The sequence below is a fragment of the Alternaria arborescens genome, assembly GCF_004154835.1.
Source record: "Alternaria arborescens strain FERA 675 chromosome Unknown contig_18, whole genome shotgun sequence".
Lineage (NCBI taxonomy): Eukaryota > Fungi > Ascomycota > Dothideomycetes > Pleosporales > Pleosporaceae > Alternaria > Alternaria arborescens.
In genome coordinates, this window is record NW_021167873.1 from 281874 (window position 1) to 305724 (window position 23851).

The window sequence follows — 23851 nt, forward strand, 5'->3', positions numbered from 1 at the left end:
CTCTTAGCTGATCCTGCGCCGCCTATGGTCTTTCGCACAACTATCTCAATCAGCCCTTGGTCCACGATTCCAGAGAGTGCATTACAGCATATTCAGCGCCGGTCACTCCTGTCGTATCTTCCCATGTGACCTCAGCAGCCTTGTGGACGATTGGAACCACGTCATGATGGCTAGCCCCTCCCAAACACCTTCCTCACAGACTCTCAACGAATTCCTAGACCTGCTGGAAAAAGAGTGGACCCTCCCAGTAGCATGTCAGGATCAATGCCACCCACCCGAGACATGCAGTTGCTTGCGTCACATCGTCCACGTCGAGGCCCTTAGAGCATGGTGGATGCGTACCACATCCGATACAGCGGGGTACACCAGATTGAAGAGGATTCTTGACGATCTTGAGCCCGCCGATCATCAGTTATTTCCTGTCGAGCAGAAATGGCTCTCTGGAGACTACTCTTGCCTGACAGTCTTCAGTCTGCTGTTAGAACAGGGACGCCATTACCTCATCAATGCATTCCACGACGCTGGAATGAACGACAAAAATTTGGAGTACGAAACTCAAAATAGTGACTCAAGCTTACGTAGGAGCTTGGCGAAAGTTGCCAATCGTGGCGACGTAGACAGAATTCTAGAGGATTTTCAGAGAGAGCGATGGGCGTACTGTCCTCTCAAGCTCGAAATGCATATGGATCGCTATCTTCAATCCACGAGGATTATCCCGCCCTTCTGCCGGAAGATCAAACTGGGTGAAAAGGGGGGCACTGCTTCCATATATTGGGTCACGGTCCAAGAAATGTTGGTCACCGACGACAGCCTCAAGAATGCTATTCAAGACTCAGCATATCATGATGAAGACTTTGGAAAGGTAAGCGTTTGAACAAGTTTCAGGGCCAGAATCTAGATGTATGCGTTCTTGGTACTAACCACACCGCAGTGTTACCAGATGGTACTCAAAACCTATTCAGGGAAACACGAAAGCGCTTATGACTCTGAAAAGAAGGCTTTCTCAGGCTTAAAGCTCAACGAATCAGTTCCAATAGTAGGATACTTGGGATGCTATACTCACGAGTATGGGGAGGGTCCCGATGCGGGTAAGACGTATAACCTTCTACTCGAATGGGGCGAGCGAGATCTTTACGAGGCCTGGGAGGATGAGAAGAACGTCCCGCCCGTACGAGCTGAGGAAATCATATTGTTTTGGAAATCCCTTTTCGAGATTGCTGACGCCATCCGACACATCCATAACCTTGAAGTTCGCCGTGTAAAAGGGAGGTCTTTGATGTTTAATGGGTAAGCTTTTGCGTCTGTCAATTCCTTGATTTCTTTGCTGATAAAGACAGCTGGCATGCGGACATCAAGCCAGATAACATTCTTTCCGTACGTGGACGCTTGAAGCTGGCAGACTTCGGGTTCTCCCAATTTTCCCCTGCTGTGAGGAGCCGCAATGATTCTGTGCCGACTAATTTTATCGAAGGCTTTACGGACACGTATGGTAAGTAGGCTATCGTTGTATGTTTACAAATAGTCGCTGATAGCTTGGAGGCGCTCCTGAGGTCTCGAGAAAGGTGCCAAACGGAACTCTATCAGGGGTCACACAATCTATCGATATCTGGTCTTTTGGTTGCGTCTTATCGGTAGCTGCCACTTGGATAGTTCTAGGTTTTACAGGCGTTCGACAGTTTGAGGAACTGAGGCAACTGCTACCAGCCAACAGGATTGGGGATAAAACCTATGACCGGTTTCATGACGGATTTGATGTCTTGCCCGAGATCAAGAAGTGGCACAACTTCTTGCGAGGACATATTCGCTCCTCAGACACAGCCACCACAAAGGTCCTCGATCTAGTGGAGCTCAAGATGCTTCAGGCGGACACGCGAAACCGAATCCATACAGATGATTTGTGCATAGAGTTCGAATCCCTCCTAGAATCTGCTACAACAGCAATAAGCAAGCTAAGGACAAACTCCAAGGATACTGACGACATAGTCTTGAGGGCGCTCCTCAATGTGGAACAGGTCGCACAAACCCAAAGGTCTTCCGAACAAACGATCAACCCCTTGCAACAACGTTTGAACACCACGGCCGATGTGGCGCCACTTGATCCCCGCCAAAGGGCTTCTTTGCAGATACACAAAGAAGAGAGAAGAAAGAGTAGGCTATTGGGTCAAACGCCATTCCGACGAGAGATTCTGGAACGTGAACTAAGATCCAGATCATCTACTATTACCGAAGAAAACGACACATCCAATAAAGATCTACACAGTGGTGACACAACTGAGAGTCCCATACAAGAGACGTCATTCGATAATGCATACCCTCCCTTGGGTATCTCAAATGGGGTTACTAGGGGTTCGGGTGGTGCTAGTGTCCACTACGACCCTGCTGACGACCAAAACCTGAGGTCGCCCCACACATCGTCTACGTCACCGCTAAGGAGCAAGTATGTATCTCGATCGCCTGTGGATGTTTCTCATGAGATAGGTCGTGCAAGGCTTTTTGATTCGGACCATACTGAGATACCCAACAACTCTGGAAACCAAATGCGATCACTTCAGTCTGCAGGCCGCGAGAATGGAGCACATACAAAGCCAACACACTATGCGACAGATCCCTCAAGATCCCAGAAGCATATGGAACTATCCGTCTTGGACCCATCGGGACCTTCCTCAGCACCTGCGAGTGTATCGCGATCTGACGATCCGTCAAAACGTGGTATTCAAGCAGCTGATTTGAGTCAGATCGCAAACTCGCAGACTCACTACGGTGCTAGTAACGACTTCAGTCAGTACGACCATCACGCCGACACCCATGGTTTTGGTTCAGGCTCCGTCTCAAGAGACGTGCTGCTAGTTCAAACTCCTATGCCCAACCATCAAACAAGAGGAGCGAGATATGATCCGCCAAATCAAATTGAGTCTGTCCATGAGATGCCGCTGAAGTCAAGTCCTGATATCGGAGACACCAAGCATTCTATTCCTAACCCGACAAGCCCTCTGACAAACACACCTCTTCGAGGCCTGCGGATTCTAGGTGATCCGGCACTTAGTGTATATAGTCAGTATGGTCATGTTACTCCTACTAATTGCGAAAAGATTCCATTTGATGTCTACGATCTACCCTATGACATCTGTCGCCAGCGCAAAATCCTTGAACGAGAAACACCCAAAGGCGTACGGGCTAGGCTGAAGGGCAAGTTCGGCTTAGAGGTTAGAAAACCGGATTCTGATCTTGCACCTATATTCAGCGTGGCTCGAGATTTGGTAAGTCCTGTGTGGAGACACATAACATGACCCTGAGCTAACCGTGCTAAGGTTTTGGTGATCGACAATGGCGCAACGATGTTTCGTCATTTCCCGATCGCTACGTTCGTAGCAGAAACCCTCGTCAGGAAAGCCGCAGGACTGGATAGAGATGGCATAGACGTATTCTTCACAGTTGATGGAGATGTACACAACCGGAAAGCTCTAGTGGGCGATAGTGGAAGGCAACAACTGCAAGCTGCTTTGGTGGAAGCAACACCGGACAACAATGATCATGATGATCACAAAGAATCACAGACTGACATGCTGGAAACTTTTCGCAGAATTGCCGAAGGGTGGAGGATCAAGGGGAAGCCTGCTACTACTCTCCTCGTGCTTACCGATGGTCTCTGGAAAGACACAAACAAAAACGAGTTCGACAAAGCCATTATCAAAGTCGCACAGGATGCCACACAGGTCACTTCTCGACGCACAGGCAATCGCTCATTCAGCATCCAGTTCATCCGTTTTGGCGACGAGGGATATGAAAGGCTGCGCGAACTCGACGATGTTCTTTGCAGCAGAAACATGGTCAGGGACATTGTCGACCATTGTTCATGGCGTACCAGCGTCGACAAGATGATCAAAGGCAGCATCGAAGGATTCCATGATCAAGACGACAACGATGAGAAAGACATGATGTACCACTATCAAGACCTGGTTGCCCTCTTCAAAAGTTATAACGACTTGCATCACGTACAGGAACATTCGAGCACGCTCTTATCACCCTTATCGCCTTCTCCGTCGCTCGCACGCACCTTCAGCTTAGTATCCAACTCTTCGAATAGGGAAAAGCACAGATCGACGCCAGAACCGTTACCACGAAGGGGCAGCTCGCACCGCAAGATGTTCTCGCAGTAAGACTACTGGTACCTGCTGCATTGTACTCATCAATGCACACCGAATTCCATCAACCTCGCAACATCTGGACACTTAAGCGAACTAATCGCTACGCCAACTGCCGTTTCCTTGTCTCCTTCCTCGTGTTTTTCACCCTGAGAGGCTTTTGCCTCCACCACAGCTACATATGCTACAGCATACTTGTTACGTATTTTTCTGACTCTCCATCGGCGTTATGAGTGGAAGCTCGCAGTATTTGAGTATTGTGGGGTGGCGTAAGGATAAGAAAAAGATACCCTTGGACTGGCGTTTTCTGTTCTTGAATATCATTCTCATCTAGTTTTGCTTTTGATGAGCAGTTGCTAAGAATTTGATAGTTGCGAGTCTGCACATGTAGAAGCGAGCATTGGCATGTTGATTCTGGTAGAGACACGGATGCATTCGACCCAGCATAATATTGCCTAACTAGCAATCTAGACTCATGCTTGACTGACTACAAGATGCAGCTGAGGCACCAGAGCATTTGCCAAGAAATATTCTGCGTTCATGTGGTGTTCTCTTTAACTGCTATGTTACTCATGAATGAGACATCTGTATACAGCACGACAAACGTAAAATCGCCAGGTGTTGACGTAGGATATTAGAGTCCCGGCCTCGCCGTTTTATTCAATTCGTGATTTTACTGCACTCCGTTTTCTCTGACGAATAAGGTGAAAGAAAGTCACTTTAAGCGCCCTTGAACGCCACATCCTTAGCACACGTCAATGTACAGGATTTCAAAGTCAACGAAGCTAGCAAAGCAATCAGATGGACCACTAATCTCGGCAGCAGTAGGCAAGAAGCTCGAACTCTTACCTGCCAAACTGTCGCACAAACTGAACCACAAACTTTCAGGCTACCACTCCCCCACGTTATGGAGACAAGGCAGACGCCTGCGCATGCTCGAGGCTGAGCTGTACGGCTGAGCGTCGGTGGCATGAACGCTAAAGCGGCCAAATTAAGTGGGCTTCTCCTATTGGGCATCGTCTACCCCTCCATGCAATGTTGATAGTTGCATTCGGAGGCCGTCTCATACGTTCGCTTGGACCACGTTCGCTTGGACCACGTTCGCTTGGACCGCGTTCTGCCTGGCAAGCTTTCACGTCATCCGCAGAAGAAGCACAGCCTCTCACCGTTCGATTCTGTCAGCCTTTTATCGCCTCGTCACTGTTCTAGTAGCACGACAGTTCTATTGATCAAATCAGTCTTGTTTCCTCTCCGTCGCCTCGTAGTTCCTCTACTGTCATCCGCTGTCAACTATTACAAATTATCAAACATCAACACATCTTATGTACCACATTCTTTCTATTGCTAGTTCCAAGAACCGAGATCAGTTCTCTACCTCCTGTCAAATACGAAAGAGTCAATGTTCACTGAACTCGAAACCGAGACGCAATGCCAGGTGCGAACGAGCAACAACGTCAGTCTCTGTCCATCAGGGAAGAGTTCAGGAGCCTTTTGGAAACGCAATGGACACGTCCAGTAGCGTGTCAGAGCGCATGTCCGGTTGATTCTTGCAGCTGCCAGCGCGAGATTGTGCACGTTAACGCTCTAGAAGCATGGTGGAGAAAGCAAGGATCCGAAAGTCCCAAATATACGAAGCTGGATCGTTTCATGCGCGAAATGCCAATCTCACCCCACCGAATCCTACCAATTAAGCCTACTAGAATCTCTAAAAGCGGACAGTCCTGTCTTCGCGTTCTCAGTCTCTTGCTCACACAGGACCTCGATCATCTCGTCGACCGGTTTTACGAAGCAAAACTCTACGACCATTGTCTCACACGAATCGAGAATTACCAGGACCTTCGCGAGAAGCTGGTTGGCGTTGTGCGCCCCGGTGAAGTGGAGACCATCATTGTAGATTTTGACAGGGAGAGATGGAAGTGGTGTCCATTGAACTTGACTCTGGACATGGACGAAAACTTGCATGGGACAAAAGTCATTCCTCCGTTTTGTTTGAAGACTAAAATATCTGAAAAAGAAGGCACTGCGTCCATATACTGGGTGGCTGTACAGAAGGATCTGATTTCGGATAATGCACTTGCACTTGCTTTGCAAGGCTCGATCTACACGGACGACGAGTTTGGAGAGGTCAGCTTCCCTCGAAGGCGCTATCAGAGCGAACTAATGCCTTTCAGTGTTATCAAATGGTTTTGAAATCCTATTGCGGCGACAAGCAGCGGGAGTTCGAGTTGGAGAAGGAAACGTTTTCAGATCTGCAGTCGAACGACCAGATCCCTATACTGCAATACCTGGGCTCCTACACACATGACTACGGTGAAGGTGAGGGATTCGGAAAGACTTATAATCTGCTGCTGGAGTATGGTGAGAATGACTTGTACCAAACATGGGTGGACGAGACCAACGTTCCCCCTGTACAAGCCCAGGAGATCTTACAAAGCTGGAAATCAATTTTCGATATTGCCAAGGCTGTTAATCAAGTTCATCTCAAAATCCGGCGGGGCAAGGACCAAACCTGGACATACCATGGGTACATAACTAGGAAGATGTGAACGTTTTACCACTAACAAGGGCCAGATGGCATGCAAATATCAAACCCGAGAATATCCTTAGCGTTCGCGGACGGCTAAAGCTAGCTGGCTTCGGTCTCTCTAGCTTCGCTTTTGGAAATCAGGACCAGAACGGCTCAGAACGAAACGAGATTGAGAAGGTGTTTACCGATACATACGGTAAGCCTGTGTATCACAACGAGCAACTGAGATTTTGTTGATTGTTCGCAGCTGCACCTGAGGTTTCACGCACGGAACAACCGAAGGGGAACTTGTCCAGAGTCTCGCAGGCTATTGATATCTGGTCGTTTGGCTGCATACTATCAGTAGCTGCAACGTGGATAGTCTTGGGGCCCCAAGGTCTCCATCAATACGAACGTTTCCGACAGCTAGCTCCAGCGAACAACGTAGACGGCATTGCTTTCGATCGTTTCCACGATGGGTCCAATGTTCTACCTGAAGTAGGGAAGTGGCATGATTATCTTCGGGGGCATCTTCGTCTCTCAGATACGACCACAGAATTGGTGCTGGACATGATAGAACACAGGCTACTACGAGCAGATTCATCGGCCCGGTACAACATAGGGGAGCTCTGCGAGAAGCTGAAAAGGCTGAGTGATAGCGCCGAAGGCGATATAAAAAGTCTGAGGAAGCACTCAAGAGAGACGGATCCTATAGTCATGATTGCACTCAAGAAGATTGAGGAAGAAGCTTTGATTCAGAGGTCGTCTGAGCCAAAGATTAACCTGTTACAACAACCGCTTCTACAGGTCAATCCTCGGGAACGAGCATCGATGCAGATAAATAAGGGAAAATTGATCAAGAACAAGCCTCTTGGTCAGACAGCGCATCGCAAACAGATCCTAGAGATAAAGATTCTCGAGAACCAAGAGATATCCGAGAGCTTATTCCACGGGGGTGCTACCACGGAAAGCCCTATCGATGACACCTCTCTTACTCAACTCCAGTTTTCTGATCGAAAGATCGATTCCGATATCTCAAGGCTAGAGCGACGACCTGTTCCACGACCGCTTGCATTCACAGGTCGTGATGCGACACCGTTGCAACCACCTATAGCTCCGTTCCGCGTCATCTCAGAAGCATATGAAGACCTCCGCGAGAACATATCCGACAAAAGACCTGACCTAGAGCAACTGCAGCCTGATCTGAACCTCAAAATGAAGACCACGTGGTGGAATCGTCCTGATGGAAGGATGGATGCATCGAGCGTAGCACCGAAGACTCCTCCTAATGCACCTCCTTTCGAGTCGAACGAAGAGCCAAGCAACTGGGAAGAACAGGGTAACTGGGAAGAACAAAGCAATTGGGAAAAACAAAGTGATTGGGAAGAACAAAGCAACTGGGAGGAACAAAGTGATCGAGAAGAACTCCTTATCGTGGGCGACACTCTCTCGAAGAGCAACGATGAAGGCGCGAATGACGATTGCGAAGTAGCCAGCGTAAAATCAGAGTGTTCAGAACGTTCAGTAGCAGCGCAGGCAGTTTTCCAACTTTCGCCGAGCTTTGGTTACCAGGACAGGATTTTGCCTCTCTGGAAGAAAATCATGAAGGCTATGAAATATCTTGTACGACCTACAGTTCCAAAAGGGTACGAAAGAATAGAGTGGACATGTGTAAGTGCAAAGCTTCCTCAGTATCCTCTGGCTCACGTCAACTAGGAATGCGGTGAAGAAATGTACGGCGACTATAGCAATGACGATCCTATAGCGCTCAACCTCTTTGCAGCGAGTCTGCAAGATTTTACGTCTAGCCGGGAACAAAGGCTGCCAATATCGGAAGTCATTGGAAGCGAAGATACCCGCCTGTCAGGTCAGGTTTCCGCTAGCAACGACCGCAGTGGGAGAGCGAGCCCTGGACATAGCCAAAGCGGAGTTGCTAATGCTGGCAGCTCGATGCCATCTACGTCAATTCAATTGCAACCGATAGGTGCAGGAGTAGTGAGCAGCTCATCGTCCTTGACACAGACAGCTGCCGGACGTTCTTCTGTCACTACTCCACTTTTAGTTGCAGGAAAGAAAACGTACTTCGAACTCTGCGTCAATACTGGAACTTACAATGTTAACCTTGGTGAAATCAATCTCAAGGACGTCTCGACCGACGCGGAGCTCTTCAGCCGTATCTACCAAGAGTATAAGAGAATCCGAGGCCATCGTATAAGAAGAATCTTCGTCAGGCCTGCTGACATTCACTTCGTACTTGTAAGCACTTCAGTCTAAACAACTCCAAACGATGTCAAACGCAGTTCCAACTTACAGCCCACAGTTCAGTGTCGAAGAAAGACATCGCGTCGGTATATACGAAAAGCCGCTTGCCATACCACCAGAGGACGAAGTCAGAGAAAATAGGTATGACTACAAAGAATGCCCACTTAAGGTCAAGCCACCTATCGATCATCGCATATTCTTCCACTACATGAACAAGCACAAAGACCACAAAGATGGTAGTATGAACGTGCATAGCACATCCAAATACCTCCAACGTCTACCGAAGAAGATCGGCCAAAGTATTCACGACACGAAATCGGAATTAGCGTTCGGATGGGGTGTTCACATCATCGAAGGCCCGGATAAAACAGCAATTTCGATCACTATACTCCTCATCGTTGTCGTGAGCTTCTTGGTCTCAGTACTTTACTGTTTGATCGCGGAAACAGAGGAGCAAGGCTTTGGCATTGGACAGTTTCTATTAGCTGCTTTTTTCCCCGCTTTCAGCACTGTGCTTTTCCACTCTTTAGAGACTTGAAGGTAGAACGGGCTTACCGCTGAAACGTTGCTTTCATGTTGACCATCCTCTCATCGACTCCATGTACTCCATGGACTCGTTTCTTTTCTGTTGCGACCATGATCGTTGCATCGCCACATACTCATTGTACACGACTTGCCGAATGTCGAGAAAAGCTCCTTGGTCGCAGGCTAGATCTTATGGCTGGCGAAGGTGGGTCATTCATGTGTAACTGACGCTCCATAGATGCCATACTTTATCTTCATTTTCTTTACGTTCTTATGTGTCGTCTTATAACCACCCTCCGTCTTTCTGTCTAACGACCAGAAGGCAAAGCAACGTGGCGAATCTTAAGCTTTTCCATCTTCCTGACGCCTCTTCTCGAATATCTGCTATGCCTCGCAGCAGTCCGAACAGGATCTGGAGCATACGGCCTCGCATCAAATCTGCGCACCAACGGGATAGGATCAACCTTAATCTTGGCTGGCTTACGTCGGCGGGCACGGCGCAAAAGCTCCTTCGCCCGTACCGATAGCGTCGGTTTTACGGGCGTGTAAGAGTTGACGACACGGGCAGGTGGCGGTTCGCTGGGAGGAAGGGTGATGAAATTGTAGGCTTTGGTGTTATGGGCACGTTTGCGGCGGTATGCTCGGTTTGTTTCGTGTGCGGTTGCGGAAGTTACTTCTCTAGACGGTGGTTGAGAGGTAGTTCCACTGGAAGTAGACTGGCTTGGAATCTCACCTTGGTTCTGAGTAGTAGGCTCAGAACTTGTCGAGGACTCGGAATTTGCAGAGGTCTCAGGGTTTGTCGTAGGCTCTGAGCTTGGAGGCGCCGGCGAGTCTTGCAATGGCCGCTTGTCCCCTGATGCGACGTGAACCTGAGTACCATTCTTAGAGCTCTTAGCCATCTTCCTAGCTCTGTTGGTCGTGTTGAGTAACTTCCTTCTGAGCTTAGGGTGTTCAGGCCTTTTGAATGAAGGCCATTGCGTCTTCAGCTCATCGGTTGGTGTGGCGCTATGTGTTTGGGCGATGCCGGTATCCTTCTTCGTCCAAGCATCATTTGTTGTGGTGCGAAGAGTGCCCTTGACAGCAACACCACCAGTAGGCCCCTCAATCCATACATCGTATATACTGCCATTCTGCAACTTCTTCTTCTCCGAACAGCATATGCGCATTTCCTCGTCGCAATAAAGCGGTGCTAGGTTGCGATACTCTATGGACTCTGAAACTTGCTTCCCTTTCGTTTGTTGGTGCACGTAATGATTCACCGTTTTCAACATGAGAGTCAATGAAAGCGGCCCGTGAACTAGCAGATTACGGTGGCCCTCGACGTTGCGAGCGTAGTCGCGATCGAGGTGGATGAGATGGGCGTTAAATGTGAGAGCAGAGAAGCGGAAGAGAAGGGCGCGGTTCGGTGTGAGGGTGTGTGAAAAGTCGGGGTTTCCAGGGGCTGTTAACAGTCAGTAGATAGCCCAATGGTTTGCGAGGATACGTACGATCTAAGTACTTGACAGTCGCCATTTGACCAGCTTTGACAGCCTCGAGTTCTGCAGCGGTACGTTCCTTGAAAAAGACCAGGTTACGCTCCTCTTTTAGAACAGCATCGCCCCAGCCATTGTCAACCTTAGCGCGCAATTGCTGTGTGAGATCTCCTCCGGCCTCTTGAGGGTGCACACTGACGCCCGGTATTCTCTTGCCATCCTTCCCTTTGTCGACGCCTCTCTTTGCGTCTTCAAGGCCTGCGAAGCGCCGCTCGATTGTGACAAAGATCTTGGCGGTATCGCCCTCTCCATGTAGTCGTACATGCTTTATCTGCTCTGTACCAGCCATGACCGTGCCTGCTGTACAGCAACGAGCGTAGTCGGGATAACCATTAGGTTTCAGCTGTATCGAGCCGCCAGCCCACATGCGCCGCACCCATGGCTCGCCTGGGCTATGTGTTGCGTCTGTCCCATCTGGAAGTAGTTTGGAGGTCGCCTCCGCCGGATTGAACCATACCAAGTGATCCCCAAAAGCCATCGGTGAGCCACTGTAGTTCAGGGAACGGCACCATGATCGAGGTAAAAATCCCGCTAATGTTTGCGAGAGCTTGATCCCGTGCGTGTAGGTGAGTTGATCACGAATATGAGTAACGTCTCGTTGCAGCAATTCGCTCTGCAGCTGTTGGAACCATGGCGGATCGCCCGAGTTGGCTGAAGAATAGCATCGCAGCGGTATTCGTCGCCATTGTATGCGATTTGTGTGTCTCCTGGCGATGCGAGGTGTGCACAGCGTCCGGAGCAGCATTGGGAAGGAAAGTTTGCGGGCAACGCCAAATCCGAGGTAGATGCTATCCTTGGGCGGCTCTTGGCGACGTCATGACGTAGGCGACGAGACTCTTCAAATTCCATCATGTATGCACCCTCTCACTATCAGACATGGTCGCACTTCAGACTTCGCATGCTCGTCCAAGATGGGCGTTTGCAAAGCTGCCAACATCGAGCGTTCCAGTTCTTCTATCCGTCAATGCCGTGCGAGGCTGACCGCTTCGCTGTGACCCACTTGTCAGCAACAAATCCATCGTCTTCACACCGACATGGCATCAACATATCTTAGCACTGAATTTGCATCGGTTTGAGTTCGCGTCACGCGTCTTGGCGTGTTCGACTGGCTGCATCTTTCGGCTGTACACGAGCGTCGCACCTTCTTCACATCAGTCTTGCCTGGTCTTCACCGCCAACATCGTCATTCCCTCGCGAACAACGTCTTTATCTTATAAGGCAGTCTTCAGTATGTGTGATTCTTGCCAAACTTGTAGATTGCTGTCTCATGTGCGTCTGCACCGCGTTCGTCATGCTAAGCCACGGAAGCCAACAGCGACTACCACGGCAGAATCAACCGCCTGCGCATAAGGTGACAGTTTCCATACATGTGAACAACGAGACGCCGCACGCCGTCACTCACTCCACGTGTCTGAGACCAGGAAGTGCTGGCCGCCATCTTCACGTTCGCAAGCTCACCTGCACAGGAATGATGAGCCAGATGGAGCTTTTGGAGTGCCCCATGTGCAAGTTCACTGTGCTTCCAAAAGATGACTACATGCTTCAATTACACTTTGAGCAAGCGCATACTGAGGGTTCTCCTTTCGTGATCGAAGACGACCCTGAGCCGTTACCACCAACCTTGGTCCCTAGACCTTCCTCAACTCAGCACGACACCGAGGACACGCCTTCCTCTGACGACTCCGAAGAAGAGGAAAGCGCTGTAAAGTGCCCTGATCCTGACTGCGGCGAACTCGTTCCTCTCTCTGACTTCAACGACCATATCGAATACCACAACGCAGAAACTTTATCATTTGACGAGACTACAGGCAAGTATCATTCTCGGCGTTCATCCGCTACTATGCAAAGCTCGACCTCCTCTCGTCGTTCACATGCGAGCCGAGCAAAGACAACAATATCTGAGCGAAGTCTCAGCACAGAATTGTCAGATACGTTGAAGACCGAGGCTCATAGCCGCAAATCCAAGAGGCACACCCATCGTCAGAGGCGTGATACCAATGATAGCGAGAAGAGCACTATTGGAAGGAGCATCCTAGGCTTCAACCCCTTTGCGAAAGCTGACCGAACCATCAAGCCGCCAATCAAAAGTGCCCGCTTGGGGGTTAGTTCATCGTCCTGACAGTAAAACATAACTGACTCTTCCAGAAATCCGAGCTCGGACCCTATGCCTGGGAGAACCGAATGCCTAGGTGGCTGCACGACCAGCTTGAGGCGGGTCCAAAGATCACTGCGGTTAACCGTATTGGCCGAGATGGCCGTCTCATCAAGCATGACCAGGTGCAAAACGAGACGCCAGGCATTATACCCATCCTTGCTCAACTATCCGCTCTCGATCGTTCCGTCAAACAAGCTTACTACTGTCACCCGTCGACACTCCATGTTGGCAAAACGCCCCACGAAGGTGGCTTTTGTGGCTATCGGAATATACAAATGTTGCTATCCTACATTCAAGGCGCAAAGGCTCAGGGCTACGAAGAGTTTCCTGGGCGGCTCCCAACAGTTCTGAAAATGCAAGACCATATTGAAGACGCTTGGGACAAAGGAATCAATGAGATTGGCCGTGTTCAAACTGGCGGTATACGTGATACTAGAAAGTATATCGGCACACCTGAGGTAATAACCTATATCCCTATGCCTCATTGTGTCCCACTGACATGGTCTAGGCTCAAGCTTTCTTTTTGAACTCCGAGATTAATTGCGCTGTCGAGCAGTTCAGCGACAATAAAGACCGCGACGTTGCAGCCCACGAACTACTTCTCGCCGCCATGGAGCGATACTTTGCCCGAGCAGCCGCCAGCGATGGGTCTAACGTTAACAAAACTCTTCTACCCCCCATCTATCTTCAACAACCAGGTCACTCTATCAGCGTCATCGGTTTTGAGCGTCACTTGAACGGCTCATGCAACCTGGTAGTCTACGATCCCATGTACCACACGAGCCCTGCTATGCATAAGCTGCTTGGCCGAAAGAATATCAGGACAGCTCGACCTGAAGTCTTGCATGCATATCGTCGTGGCGTTGGAAAGCTCAGGAAATACGCTGCTTATGAGATCTTGATGTATGCCCACTAGTCGATAGCTGATTATTACATGCTGACTCTGCGCAGGCTTACAGCGACACCGCCTTTGTTTCCTGCTTGGGATGTATGAGCATCCATCTCCAAGCCTTTACTCCTATATAATTATCTACTTGGCACTCGTCAAATGCACAGTCGAACGCTTACGCCTCTACGATTCCTCCATGCCTCCCATTTTTCTTTTACAATGACTTTCACTAAAGATCTTCTCTTTAGGTGCTTCGTCAGTTCCCCGACTGTCGCTTCGTGTACGCCTTCTTCCGTGCTCGTACCCTCGGATACGATGTCTACCCAGAAGATCACTTCCTTCAAAATTTCCCGTGGCAGTTGTATGGCGGACTCTGGTCGTGTGATGATGCTCGCTTTTCCAGAGCGGAGCCGATGAACGCTCTTACGGCTTTAGCTTTACGTCGAATCACGAGTGAAGGGTCCTCCAGCTGCAGTAATAACAACAGTCCTACAAGTCCTACGAACTTCTTTACAAACAGCAGCTTCCAGCACACGCCAACGGACGAAGATGACCGGCTGCCTTCTTGGGTGGGTTCACTTGATGGATCTGTGAATGGCTTTGTGAGCCCATCGCAGTACGCTAGTAGCTGCCCTGTCTACGATATGGGTGCTTTGAGCGCTGCGTTGCCTCAGCCCAGTCCTATGAGACCGCACCTATCACTTCTGACAGACGTCGGAAGGAAATATCCGGGCTTTCCTACACCATTATCTCCTACTTTGACTGCAAGAGAAACCTACCCTTCACCCGCATCCGATGCTGGAAGCGGGGTTGCAACACCTCGCGCTCTGAGCTCCGCAGTGCGTACGGTGAGCCCAATTAGTACCAACAGCTCGAACATATGCGGGCCTTCTCGCCGTTACGACTTGGACGGATACGGCCAGTGCTCACCACAAATGGGTCTTATTGATGAGGTTCTCACGAAACCGGAAACACGCAATGGCTGCCGCACTCCATCAGCATCGTCGCAGGGTATTGAAGGTCTTGCAACTCCTCCAACAAGTCTACTAAGATGTGTATCCCCACGTACCGCCATGCTGAAGAAGATGGCTGCAAAGCAAGGTTTCCCGGAGTTGTCGCCCAATTCCATGCGCAATTCAGGTTCTAGACCTGAGTTTCACACCAACACTCGCATTCCCTGCGCATACCCTGCCTCTCCGCCTTCATCTATCCGTTCTTCGCAATCAGCATCGTATTGTCAAACAGCGTGTCCGTCTTTCCCGATCGCCAACGGAGTGGAATCTGAAGCGACTTCACCCATTGATCCTTGTGGTACCATGCTCTTCTACACGTCCAACCGCAGTATCGACTCGGGCCTTCTGGGCGTCCACCCTCTCTCTGAGCCTCAAGTCGCCGAGTACCGATTCTGGCGTCCTTGTGGCCGGCGCATCTGCGGATTTGGGTGCGGCGGCGCGAATGTAGGAGAGACTGCCGCTGCAAGGAGGCTATTCAGAGAAGTCGAGGAAGCCAGTCCTGTGGTCGAGAAGGAAATAAAAGATGACGGAGAGCTAGAGAGAGACGTGGACTATGAATACGGTCTTGACGGCGCGAGCGATAGTGGCTACGGCAATGAGGGGGGCGAGTTTAGCACGAGTACCTGGGCTGGCCGCCGGCTAGTCATGGATTGGAATCAGTTCTTGTCGGGTTGTGAGAGGGAAGGCGTCGCGCAGTTCTAATTGGGTATAGATGGAGCGGCGGGCATCATTGCGACTCGAGCGCATGACAAGGTTGTTAGTTTCCACTAGGACAATCGCTTTTTTAGTATTATGGATGTTGTTTCGCTGCTTCTTAATCTTGTCGTGGTTTGTGAGGCGCATAGTGCCACGTTCAGCTGCTCAGAGGCGAAGGCGGGGCTAGGCGTCCCGCTATTGTGTCTTGCAGGGAATGGCTACCAACACATGCATGTTATAGTATTTTCATGTCAAAATCTATTACTAGGCTGGTGACGTATCTTGCCGTTCGCGAATCCCCAGTAAAGTTAGACTGACATGCCCCAATCGGCGATGATGTTCAGCTCATCACCCGATGCATGTTCTGCCAGCACCCACGGCGCTGCAGAGATCGCAATCGAGTGCGATATGCCGGTCTAGACCGCGTAGACTCTGCTACCTCATGTGCCCTGTTCCTCGCCCTCAGCAGTGCAACTCGACGTTCCTGGTCTCAAATCGCCTCTTCACAGGCACGCACCCGTAAGGTCGTGGTCTTTGAGCCATGATATGACGTCACACTGATCTTCCGTCTCTAAGCACGCTTGTTCCCACCAGCTGCTTTCGCTTTGAGACACGCCGAGCGCATTCCCCGGAACCAGCGCCATGGAGAACCTCGACAAGCTATCTGCGACGGGCTTGCCAGTATTTGATCTCAATGAGGAGAACCTGCAACGCAAGGACTGGTGAGAAGACAACGACTATACAAGTGCTCTCGTTGTGTGCCAGTACTGACAGCCCCAGGACTAAAACACCCATAGGCGCACGCGAGTCGTGGCCCGTTGCGTTGACATGTCTCGTCAACACATGCGTGCTGCCTATGCCCCACTGCGCTGCCATCTTCTGGGGCAAGGACATGATAGTCATCCACAACTTGGCCTGGGAGAAGGCTAGAGGTGGTCTTGACGGTCAAGCCACGCGCGCGCGCGACAGTTACAACCATGAAGCACTCGGCACGCTGCGGACGGTGCTGAGAGGACGAACGGTCAAGGTAGGTAAGCATCGCACCATGTTCATGTACAAATTATGCGACGTACTGACAGTCTAGCCGCCAGGTTTTTCCTCAAGAACTTCGCGGAGGAAAAGAACCAGCAGCTTCTCCTCAGCACTATCCTAGACGAAAGTGGCACACGACAGGGTGTACTGGCCCAACTCCTCGAAAATCAGAACGTGGACCGCTACATGCCCATAGAGGGCATAGACGAACTTTCGCGACAGCATCCAGGAAGACAAGTTAAGAATAAAGAATCTCAGCAGCAAAGCAAGCATAAAGACATGGAGCAGGCCGATTCCATGTCGACCAGCATGTTTCAGCGCTTCGCCGAGCTGCTGCCCAATGGACTGGCCATTCTTGACAAAGACGCCGAAGCCATCTTCGTCAACGACGGCTTCTTTAAACTAACAACCAACAAAGGAAGCAACGAGTTTCGCTCGTGGCCCGAGAGCATACACCCTGACGACTATGAAGATGTCATGACCGCCTATCGCAAGGCATTCGAAAGCCGTACTGAGTTGCAAATAGAGTTTAGATGTGATGTCGCAGAGCCCGAAGAAATGAAGTCCAAGGGAGAGCAATGGAGATTGTTCTTGCTGAAGCCTCTGAGTGAGGAGGAAAACGCCGGTTTTATTAGCGCCGTCATCGACATCACCGACATTAAACAGGCCCAACTAACTCAAGAGAAAGCCGCCAATGATGCCAAAGATCGCAAGGAGCAGCAGGAGAGATTTATTGACATGGTCTCGCACGAAATTCGAAATCCCCTTTCGGCTGTCTTGCACTTGGCCGAAGAAGTGAGAGAAATCACGAAAGAGATTGGGGCCGATCACGAAGACGTTCGCGACCAGGTAGCCGATATATTGGATGCTGCCGACACTATACTTCTTTGCGTCTCACACCAGAATACTCTTGTAGACGACATTTTATCTTTTTCCAAGCTCGACTCTATGATGTTGTCTTTGGTACCTCGACGTCAGTGTTCCCACAACTATGCTATGTCGTTCGCTTGCTGAATTACTGTAGCAACAAAGCCTAAGTGGGAATTCTCCCAAGCGCTTCGAGTTTTCCATTCCGAATTCAAAGCGAAGAACATCACATTTCACTACGCTATGGATGTTTCATATGAGGAACAGAAAATGGATACTGTTGTCGCCGACCTCAATCGCATGAAGCAAGGTAAGGACTACCCAATATCCCATTGAATATTAGTAACATCTCTAGTTTTGGTCAATCTGATAACCAACGCCATCAAGTTCACCTCCAAGAAAAATGGCGACCGTAACATCACTGTATCCATGGGCGCGTCAGTCGAGCGACCTACATCTTACCCACCCAACGTCATTTACTTTAGTGAAGAGAAGGAAGCATTCCATTTGGATTCAACCATGACATCGGAATGGGGTTCTGGGGCCGCTATGTACTTGATGGTAGCTGTTAAAGATACTGGCATAGGTATCAGCAAAGAAGGTCAAGCCAAATTATTCGAGCGTTTTAGGTACGACGCGCGCTCCTGGACACAGTATGTCCCCGACGCTAATCATACATCAGACAAGCGACACCGAAAACACAAGAAAAATACGGCGGCTCAGGTCTTGGTCTTTTCATATCCCGCAAATGTGTGTTAGTATCCACCCCAGTTACTTCATAGCTAACTCGCCGACAGTATGCACATTACACGGTGGAGACATTGGCGTCAGTTCGAAAGAGGGGGAAGGCTCAACTTTTGGTTTCTTCTTCAAAGTACGTCGCGCGACTGGTGGAAATGAGGAGAGACGACCGTCGGGACAATCGCGAAGTAACTCGGAAACCTCCAATCATTCCTCCCGTCCAGGCGAATCAGGGTCGCGACCATCTCGCCCAGGGATCAGTCGTGCAAATTCGAATCTCTCGAGCATCAAAGAACGGAACAACGAACGCCCTGAAGCAAAAACAATAGCCAGTCATCACGGTGTCGACACCGACGATATGGAGAACTCACTTAAGGATCCACCGGTAGAAGATCGACCAGAAGCACATCCTGAGTCGAACGAAGACGCGCGCTACAAGGAGACGGAGAAGGCCACAGAAGATATCAAGACAATCAAACCAAACATGGAAAAAACGCTGCCCGATTTGAGGAGAGGCGAAACATCACGGCAAGAAGACGACGCTTTAGAAGTCACGAGATCTCAGAGCGATAAACGCTCTGAATCCACACATACTCTCCTTCTTGTCGAAGACAATTTGATCAATCAGAAGGTCCTCCGGCGGCAGCTTCAGTCCCGCGGTTTTCAGGTCTTTACAGCAAATAACGGCCAGGAAGCAATCGAGGCAGTGTCCGAGCGTGGACAGATGGCAGACAACGGCCCCGACGATCGCAACTATTTCGACTGTATACTCATGGACCAAGAAATGCCTATAAAAGATGGTAATGCTGCAACAAAAGAGATCAGACAACTACAAGATGAGGGCAAGGCTGGATATAGTCATATCCTGGGTGTTTCTGCAAACGTACGAGAAGCACAGACAAGCAGCATGCGTGAAGCCGGCATGGACGATGTCATCTCCAAACCGTTCAAGGTAGACGACCTTGTCAAGAAAGTGCGCAGCTTAATCCTAGATGGTGGTGGCGGCTCAAAGCACGACAACAGACCGAACGGTTCCTCGAATACGGAGAAGGATGACAAAAGTGACAATCAGAAGGATAAGGGTGGCGGTCTGCACCCACGAGATGCAGAAAGACTGGAGGACAAGACGCACTCGGACGAAGAACGAGGAAATCGAGAGCGAGGAGGCGAAAGGTCAAGATCCCGAGCTACCATAAGAACAGGGCCAACGCACCAAAATGAGTCTGCAACGCATCAACATGAGTCTAAAACGCACCCAAATCATTCATGAGCTGGATGATCACTACAGGCGGAAGGCAAACACACTGACATGGTTGCGTTTGGGCTACATGGTGTAATTATTGGCGGGACAATCGATTTATGATTGCATTGCAAGGTGTTCTGGATTCGTTCGTCTTCATAGATACGAGTGGCATGACTGGATGAGAAATGAATGTACTGTTTGAATGGCACTACAGGAAGGTTCAAACGTTCGGGATATTGACTGAGATATTGCTAAATCGAATTCCTACACTACATGCGTAAATAGTCGCAGTGGTTGTGAGGCTCTGCAGGAAGGTGGAGGTTATCATGCAAGAGCTCCTCCGTTACTCGAGTCATGTACAGTACATCCCACTTCACCCCACCTTTACCCCAAACATCCATCATCACAACCGTCGTCATGCCTACCACGCTTGTGTACGCGTGCGAGTATAATCCGCAACCTATTCTCAGCCCGTCTTAGTATCGCGACGTACATTCTACAACTTCGCACGCAGCATGTCGAAAGAATTCCAAGATAAAGTCGTCCTGGTTACGGGTGCTGCAAGCGGTATCGGGTACATCTCTGTCTTCCTTCCCTCTCCTCTTCTCTCGCATACCCAAGTATGAGCATCCCACTAACACGAACAAAAGCCGCGCAACTGCCCTCAAACTCTCCTCCCTCGGTGCCTCCGTCTCCCTCTGCGACGTCAACTTCCCCAGCCTCAGCGCCGTAGCTTCAGAATGCGAAACACCCACCCTCACACGGAGAGTCGACGTGAGCTCTGCTGCCGAGGTTCAGGAATTCGTTGACAGCACCGTCAAGGGACTGGGTCGATTGGACTACGTTTTCAATTGCGCTGGCGTGAATCCCACGAGCATAAAGCTAGAAGACACAAGTGAAGAGTACTGGGATAAACTCGTCAATACGAACCTCAAGGGCGTGTTTCTTGTTACGAAGGCCTGTCTTCCGTATCTGAGTCGTGGGTCCGCTATCGTCAATGTGAGCAGTGTATCCGGCATACGAGGTTCAGCTTTCCAATCCGTATACTGCACGACGAAATTCGGGCTGATCGGCATGACGAAATCGCATGCTCTGGAATTTGGTCCCAGGGGAATCAGGGTCAATGCTATATGTCCGGGCTATATTGATACGCCGTCGAATGCGGGTATCGTGAAGGGAGGCGAGGCAGTGGAGAGGATGAGGAACGGGAATGCGTTGGAGAGATTGGGAGAGCCGGAAGAAGTGGCGGATGTTGTTGCATTCTTGTTTGGAGAAGGAGCACGGTATGTTAATGGAGCTGTTGTGGAGATTGATGGAGCAATCAAGATGAGTAGTACTACGAGTAAGTGAGAGGGGTCTGTAGATGCAGAGAAATGGCATCTGGCATATTTAGAGATTTTCGATGATGATATTTCAAGTGTTGAGTTTGTGCATAGAGTTTTGAATGCTGAGGCTTGAAATCAAAGCCATCCAATGGGAAGTCCAGGTGGTGAAGCAACCCGGTCACGTGCCGTCGAGAGCCGCACGCTAGCGCAAGGTTGTCGCATGTCGAAAGTTCCGGCGCGACATCTCTCACCACAACTCCAACATCACAACCATGACAGAAGTACAAGAACACACAGAAACGTCGCTCGCAGCAGACACATCTCTCGAACCGACCGCGTCGACCGAGCTTGTTACGACGACAGAACAGACAATCATCACGACCAATGCTGAGGGCAAAAAAGTCAAGAAGATCATCCGTCGCAAACGGAGACCGGCGCGTCCACAAGTCGATCCTGCGACGATAAAGCCCCAGGAAGTTGCGCAGACGGGTAACATCTACAACGTATGGTACAACAAGTGGTCTGGCGGTGATAGGGAGGACAAGTACCTCTCCAAGACGGCCGCCCAGGGACGCTGCAACATCGCAAAGGACAGCGGATACACCAAAGCCGACAAGACGCCTGGATCCTACTTCTGCCTCTTCTTTGCGCGTGGTATCTGCCCCAAGGGTGTGGACTGCGAGTACCTCCATCGTCTGCCTACTGTCACCGACATCTTCCCAAGCAACGTCGACTGCTTCGGGCGCGACAAGCATGCCGACTACCGAGACGATATGGGTGGAGTAGGAACCTTCCAAAGACAAAACCGAACCCTTTACATCGGACGCATCCACCCTACCGACGACATCGAGGAAATCGTCTCGCGCCACATGCAAGAATGGGGCGAAATCGAACGAACCCGTGTCCTCACAGCCCGCGGCGTAGCCTTCGTTACCTACACCAATGAAGCCAACTCGCAGTTTGCCAAAGAAGCAATGGCGCACCAATCTTTCGACCACAACGAAATCCTAAACGTCCGCTGGGCAACCGTAGACCCCAACCCACAAGCCGCGAAACGCGAAGCCCGCCGCATCGAAGAACAAGCCGCCGAGGCGATCCGAAAAGCCCTTCCCGCAGCCTACGTCGCCGAACTAGAAGGCAGAGATCCCGAGAGCAAGAAGCGCAGGAAGGTCGAAGGCAGCTTTGGTCTACAAGGCTACGAAGCACCGGATGACGTATGGTACGCAAAAGAAAAGAGCGACTGGGAAGCAGCCAAGCAATTGGAATCAGGCGGTATGGGCGAGCGCATGATGATTGAGAGTGCAGAGCCGGCCTACCAAGACGGCGACAATACCGTCCAAGAACAGGAGAGCTCGATTGCACAGCAGGGTAATGGCATTTTGTCAGGGTCTACACTGGCGGCGCTCAAGGGGTTCAAGGCTACGCCGACCAACAAACGGCCTGCGCCTGTTGCGGGGCCGCTTGTGGATTATGGCAGTGACAGTGATTGAGTGTGGGGTTTGCATGTTGGAGTCAATGAGATTGAGAGAGAAGCATGTATTCTATGTATTGGTGCACCAAATTTTGGGAACAAGGAAGCATCTCATGGCGTAGGCATAGTTAATTGATACCCGTTCTTTTGCGTGTCACAGCATATGCAATGGACAATGCTACGGTGGTCCTATCCTCAGTTTCTTCGGCGCGCCTGACTTCTTCTTGGCCGAGGGTAGGCTTTTTTTCGCCGCCTCTCGAGGTTTCCTGCTGGCACATGTAGCTTTCTTGGTCGCGGCTGGTGCTTGCTGAGTTCGAGTTTCCGGGAGGGCGGTGGATTTTGGAGGACTGGCCTTCTTCGCGACCTCAGCTTGTTTCACGACGTTGGCCCTCTTCACGTCAGCTTTCTCTAGGGCCTCAATCCTCTTCGCAGCATCCGCTCTCTTCTTCGCCACCGCCTGTTCCGCCTCCTCCTGCTTCTTTCTAGCGTTCTTGTCGATCTCAAACTTCCTCTTCGCCCTTTTCAAAATATCGCTTGTCTTTGGATAACTCCTTCCTTTCACTGGCTTCCCGTTCCCGTTCTCCCTGATGTACGCCTCTACCATCTCTAACCCATACCAATCTTGCTCGACATTCGCCTTGTAGTCTTCATGTCTTGCTCTTTCTAACCTCCAACCCTCTGTACCACATTTGTATCTTAAATATGAGCCTTGCTTTTGCATAGAATCAAAGTCACCAACAACAAAACAGGCGGGCTGTATTTTGAGATCCACAAAGATATTCGAAGGCTTGATGTCGACGTGTACGTAGCCTAAAGAGTGTATATGTCGAATGCCCTGTCTGATATCCTGCAGACATTTTTCGGCATCAAAAGTATGTTTCTCAGCTAAGAGTTCGCCTAGAGTCATGTCGTACTTCTGGAACAATAGCGCCATGATGCGTTTACTCTTCAAGTCGTAGTCTACACCACGATATCGACATATGTTTGAATGCGGGTGTTTACGTAGCATCTCACAGTTTTCAATCTCCCTCATCACGATGTCTTTGAGCCAACATGGTGTCCCGAATAGTTCAGTGGAGTAGCGGAGATAATCCATTGTTTTGGCATATAATCTGTTGTTTTTAAGGTATTTGGCGGATGTCATCGTGAACTTTGTGTAAGCCGGTCGGACGTTTAAAATGTTTATCAAACGCGGCGGTGTGTCCCAAGTGTACGGGTCGGGATCGGGAGCGCTCTTGTCGCTGGGCTTTTCGGTCTCTGCGTACCAAAGGCTGTCGGGAAAGACTGTTGAATCAAAGATTGCTCGGATGGTTCCATCATAATTTCGCCTTTCGTGAAGTACCAGGCCGTTCTTGATGGGTCGCGCAGATTCCGCTAAGCTGCGCGCCACAGGGGGACGAGACGCTGGAGCCATGGCTTTGTTTGGCCTGGGGATCACAACAAGAGAAGTTG

General features: G+C 50.2%; 8 protein-coding genes across 8 annotated transcripts; 6 read left to right on the plus strand and 2 right to left on the minus strand.

The window, feature by feature from the left end:
- Window positions 1–166: 166 nt before the first annotated feature.
- On the plus strand, window positions 167–4157 carry AA0111_g7781 (hypothetical protein; the record flags this gene model as incomplete). The annotated part of the gene is made up of 5 exons (XM_028654156.1): window positions 167–862; window positions 932–1287; window positions 1338–1489; window positions 1540–3257; window positions 3309–4157. The coding sequence occupies 5 exons, from the start codon at window positions 167–169 to the stop codon at window positions 4155–4157; spliced, it is 3771 nt and encodes a 1256-aa protein (XP_028504716.1).
- Window positions 4158–5798: 1641 nt separating this feature from the next.
- Window positions 5799–9448, plus strand: AA0111_g7782 (hypothetical protein; the record flags this gene model as incomplete). The annotated part of the gene is made up of 6 exons (XM_028654157.1): window positions 5799–6266; window positions 6314–6666; window positions 6714–6865; window positions 6917–8319; window positions 8365–8904; window positions 8969–9448. 6 exons carry the CDS (start codon window positions 5799–5801, stop codon window positions 9446–9448), a joined length of 3396 nt encoding a protein of 1131 aa, XP_028504717.1.
- Window positions 9449–9743: 295 nt separating this feature from the next.
- Window positions 9744–11256, minus strand: AA0111_g7783 (hypothetical protein; the record flags this gene model as incomplete). The annotated part of the gene is made up of 2 exons (XM_028654158.1): window positions 9744–10876; window positions 10923–11256. 2 exons carry the CDS (start codon window positions 11254–11256, stop codon window positions 9744–9746), a joined length of 1467 nt encoding a protein of 488 aa, XP_028504718.1.
- Window positions 11257–12258: 1002 nt separating this feature from the next.
- AA0111_g7784 (hypothetical protein) lies at window positions 12259–15726 on the plus strand (the record flags this gene model as incomplete). The annotated part of the gene is made up of 5 exons (XM_028654159.1): window positions 12259–13068; window positions 13113–13580; window positions 13631–14025; window positions 14074–14110; window positions 14260–15726. 5 exons carry the CDS (start codon window positions 12259–12261, stop codon window positions 15724–15726), a joined length of 3177 nt encoding a protein of 1058 aa, XP_028504711.1.
- Window positions 15727–16362: 636 nt separating this feature from the next.
- Window positions 16363–19630, plus strand: AA0111_g7785 (hypothetical protein; the record flags this gene model as incomplete). Its single annotated transcript, XM_028654160.1, has 7 exons — window positions 16363–16442; window positions 16501–16751; window positions 16805–17725; window positions 17777–17929; window positions 17975–18248; window positions 18302–18369; window positions 18417–19630. The coding sequence occupies 7 exons, from the start codon at window positions 16363–16365 to the stop codon at window positions 19628–19630; spliced, it is 2961 nt and encodes a 986-aa protein (XP_028504712.1).
- Window positions 19631–20118: 488 nt separating this feature from the next.
- On the plus strand, window positions 20119–20953 carry AA0111_g7786 (hypothetical protein; the record flags this gene model as incomplete). The annotated part of the gene is made up of 2 exons (XM_028654161.1): window positions 20119–20177; window positions 20254–20953. The coding sequence occupies 2 exons, from the start codon at window positions 20119–20121 to the stop codon at window positions 20951–20953; spliced, it is 759 nt and encodes a 252-aa protein (XP_028504713.1).
- Window positions 20954–21200: 247 nt separating this feature from the next.
- Window positions 21201–22418, plus strand: AA0111_g7787 (Pre-mRNA-splicing factor; the record flags this gene model as incomplete). The annotated part of the gene is made up of 1 exon (XM_028654162.1): window positions 21201–22418. The coding sequence occupies one exon, from the start codon at window positions 21201–21203 to the stop codon at window positions 22416–22418; it is 1218 nt and encodes a 405-aa protein (XP_028504714.1).
- Window positions 22419–22577: 159 nt separating this feature from the next.
- Window positions 22578–23813, minus strand: AA0111_g7788 (hypothetical protein; the record flags this gene model as incomplete). Its single annotated transcript, XM_028654163.1, has 1 exon — window positions 22578–23813. The coding sequence occupies one exon, from the start codon at window positions 23811–23813 to the stop codon at window positions 22578–22580; it is 1236 nt and encodes a 411-aa protein (XP_028504719.1).
- Window positions 23814–23851: the final 38 nt, after the last annotated feature.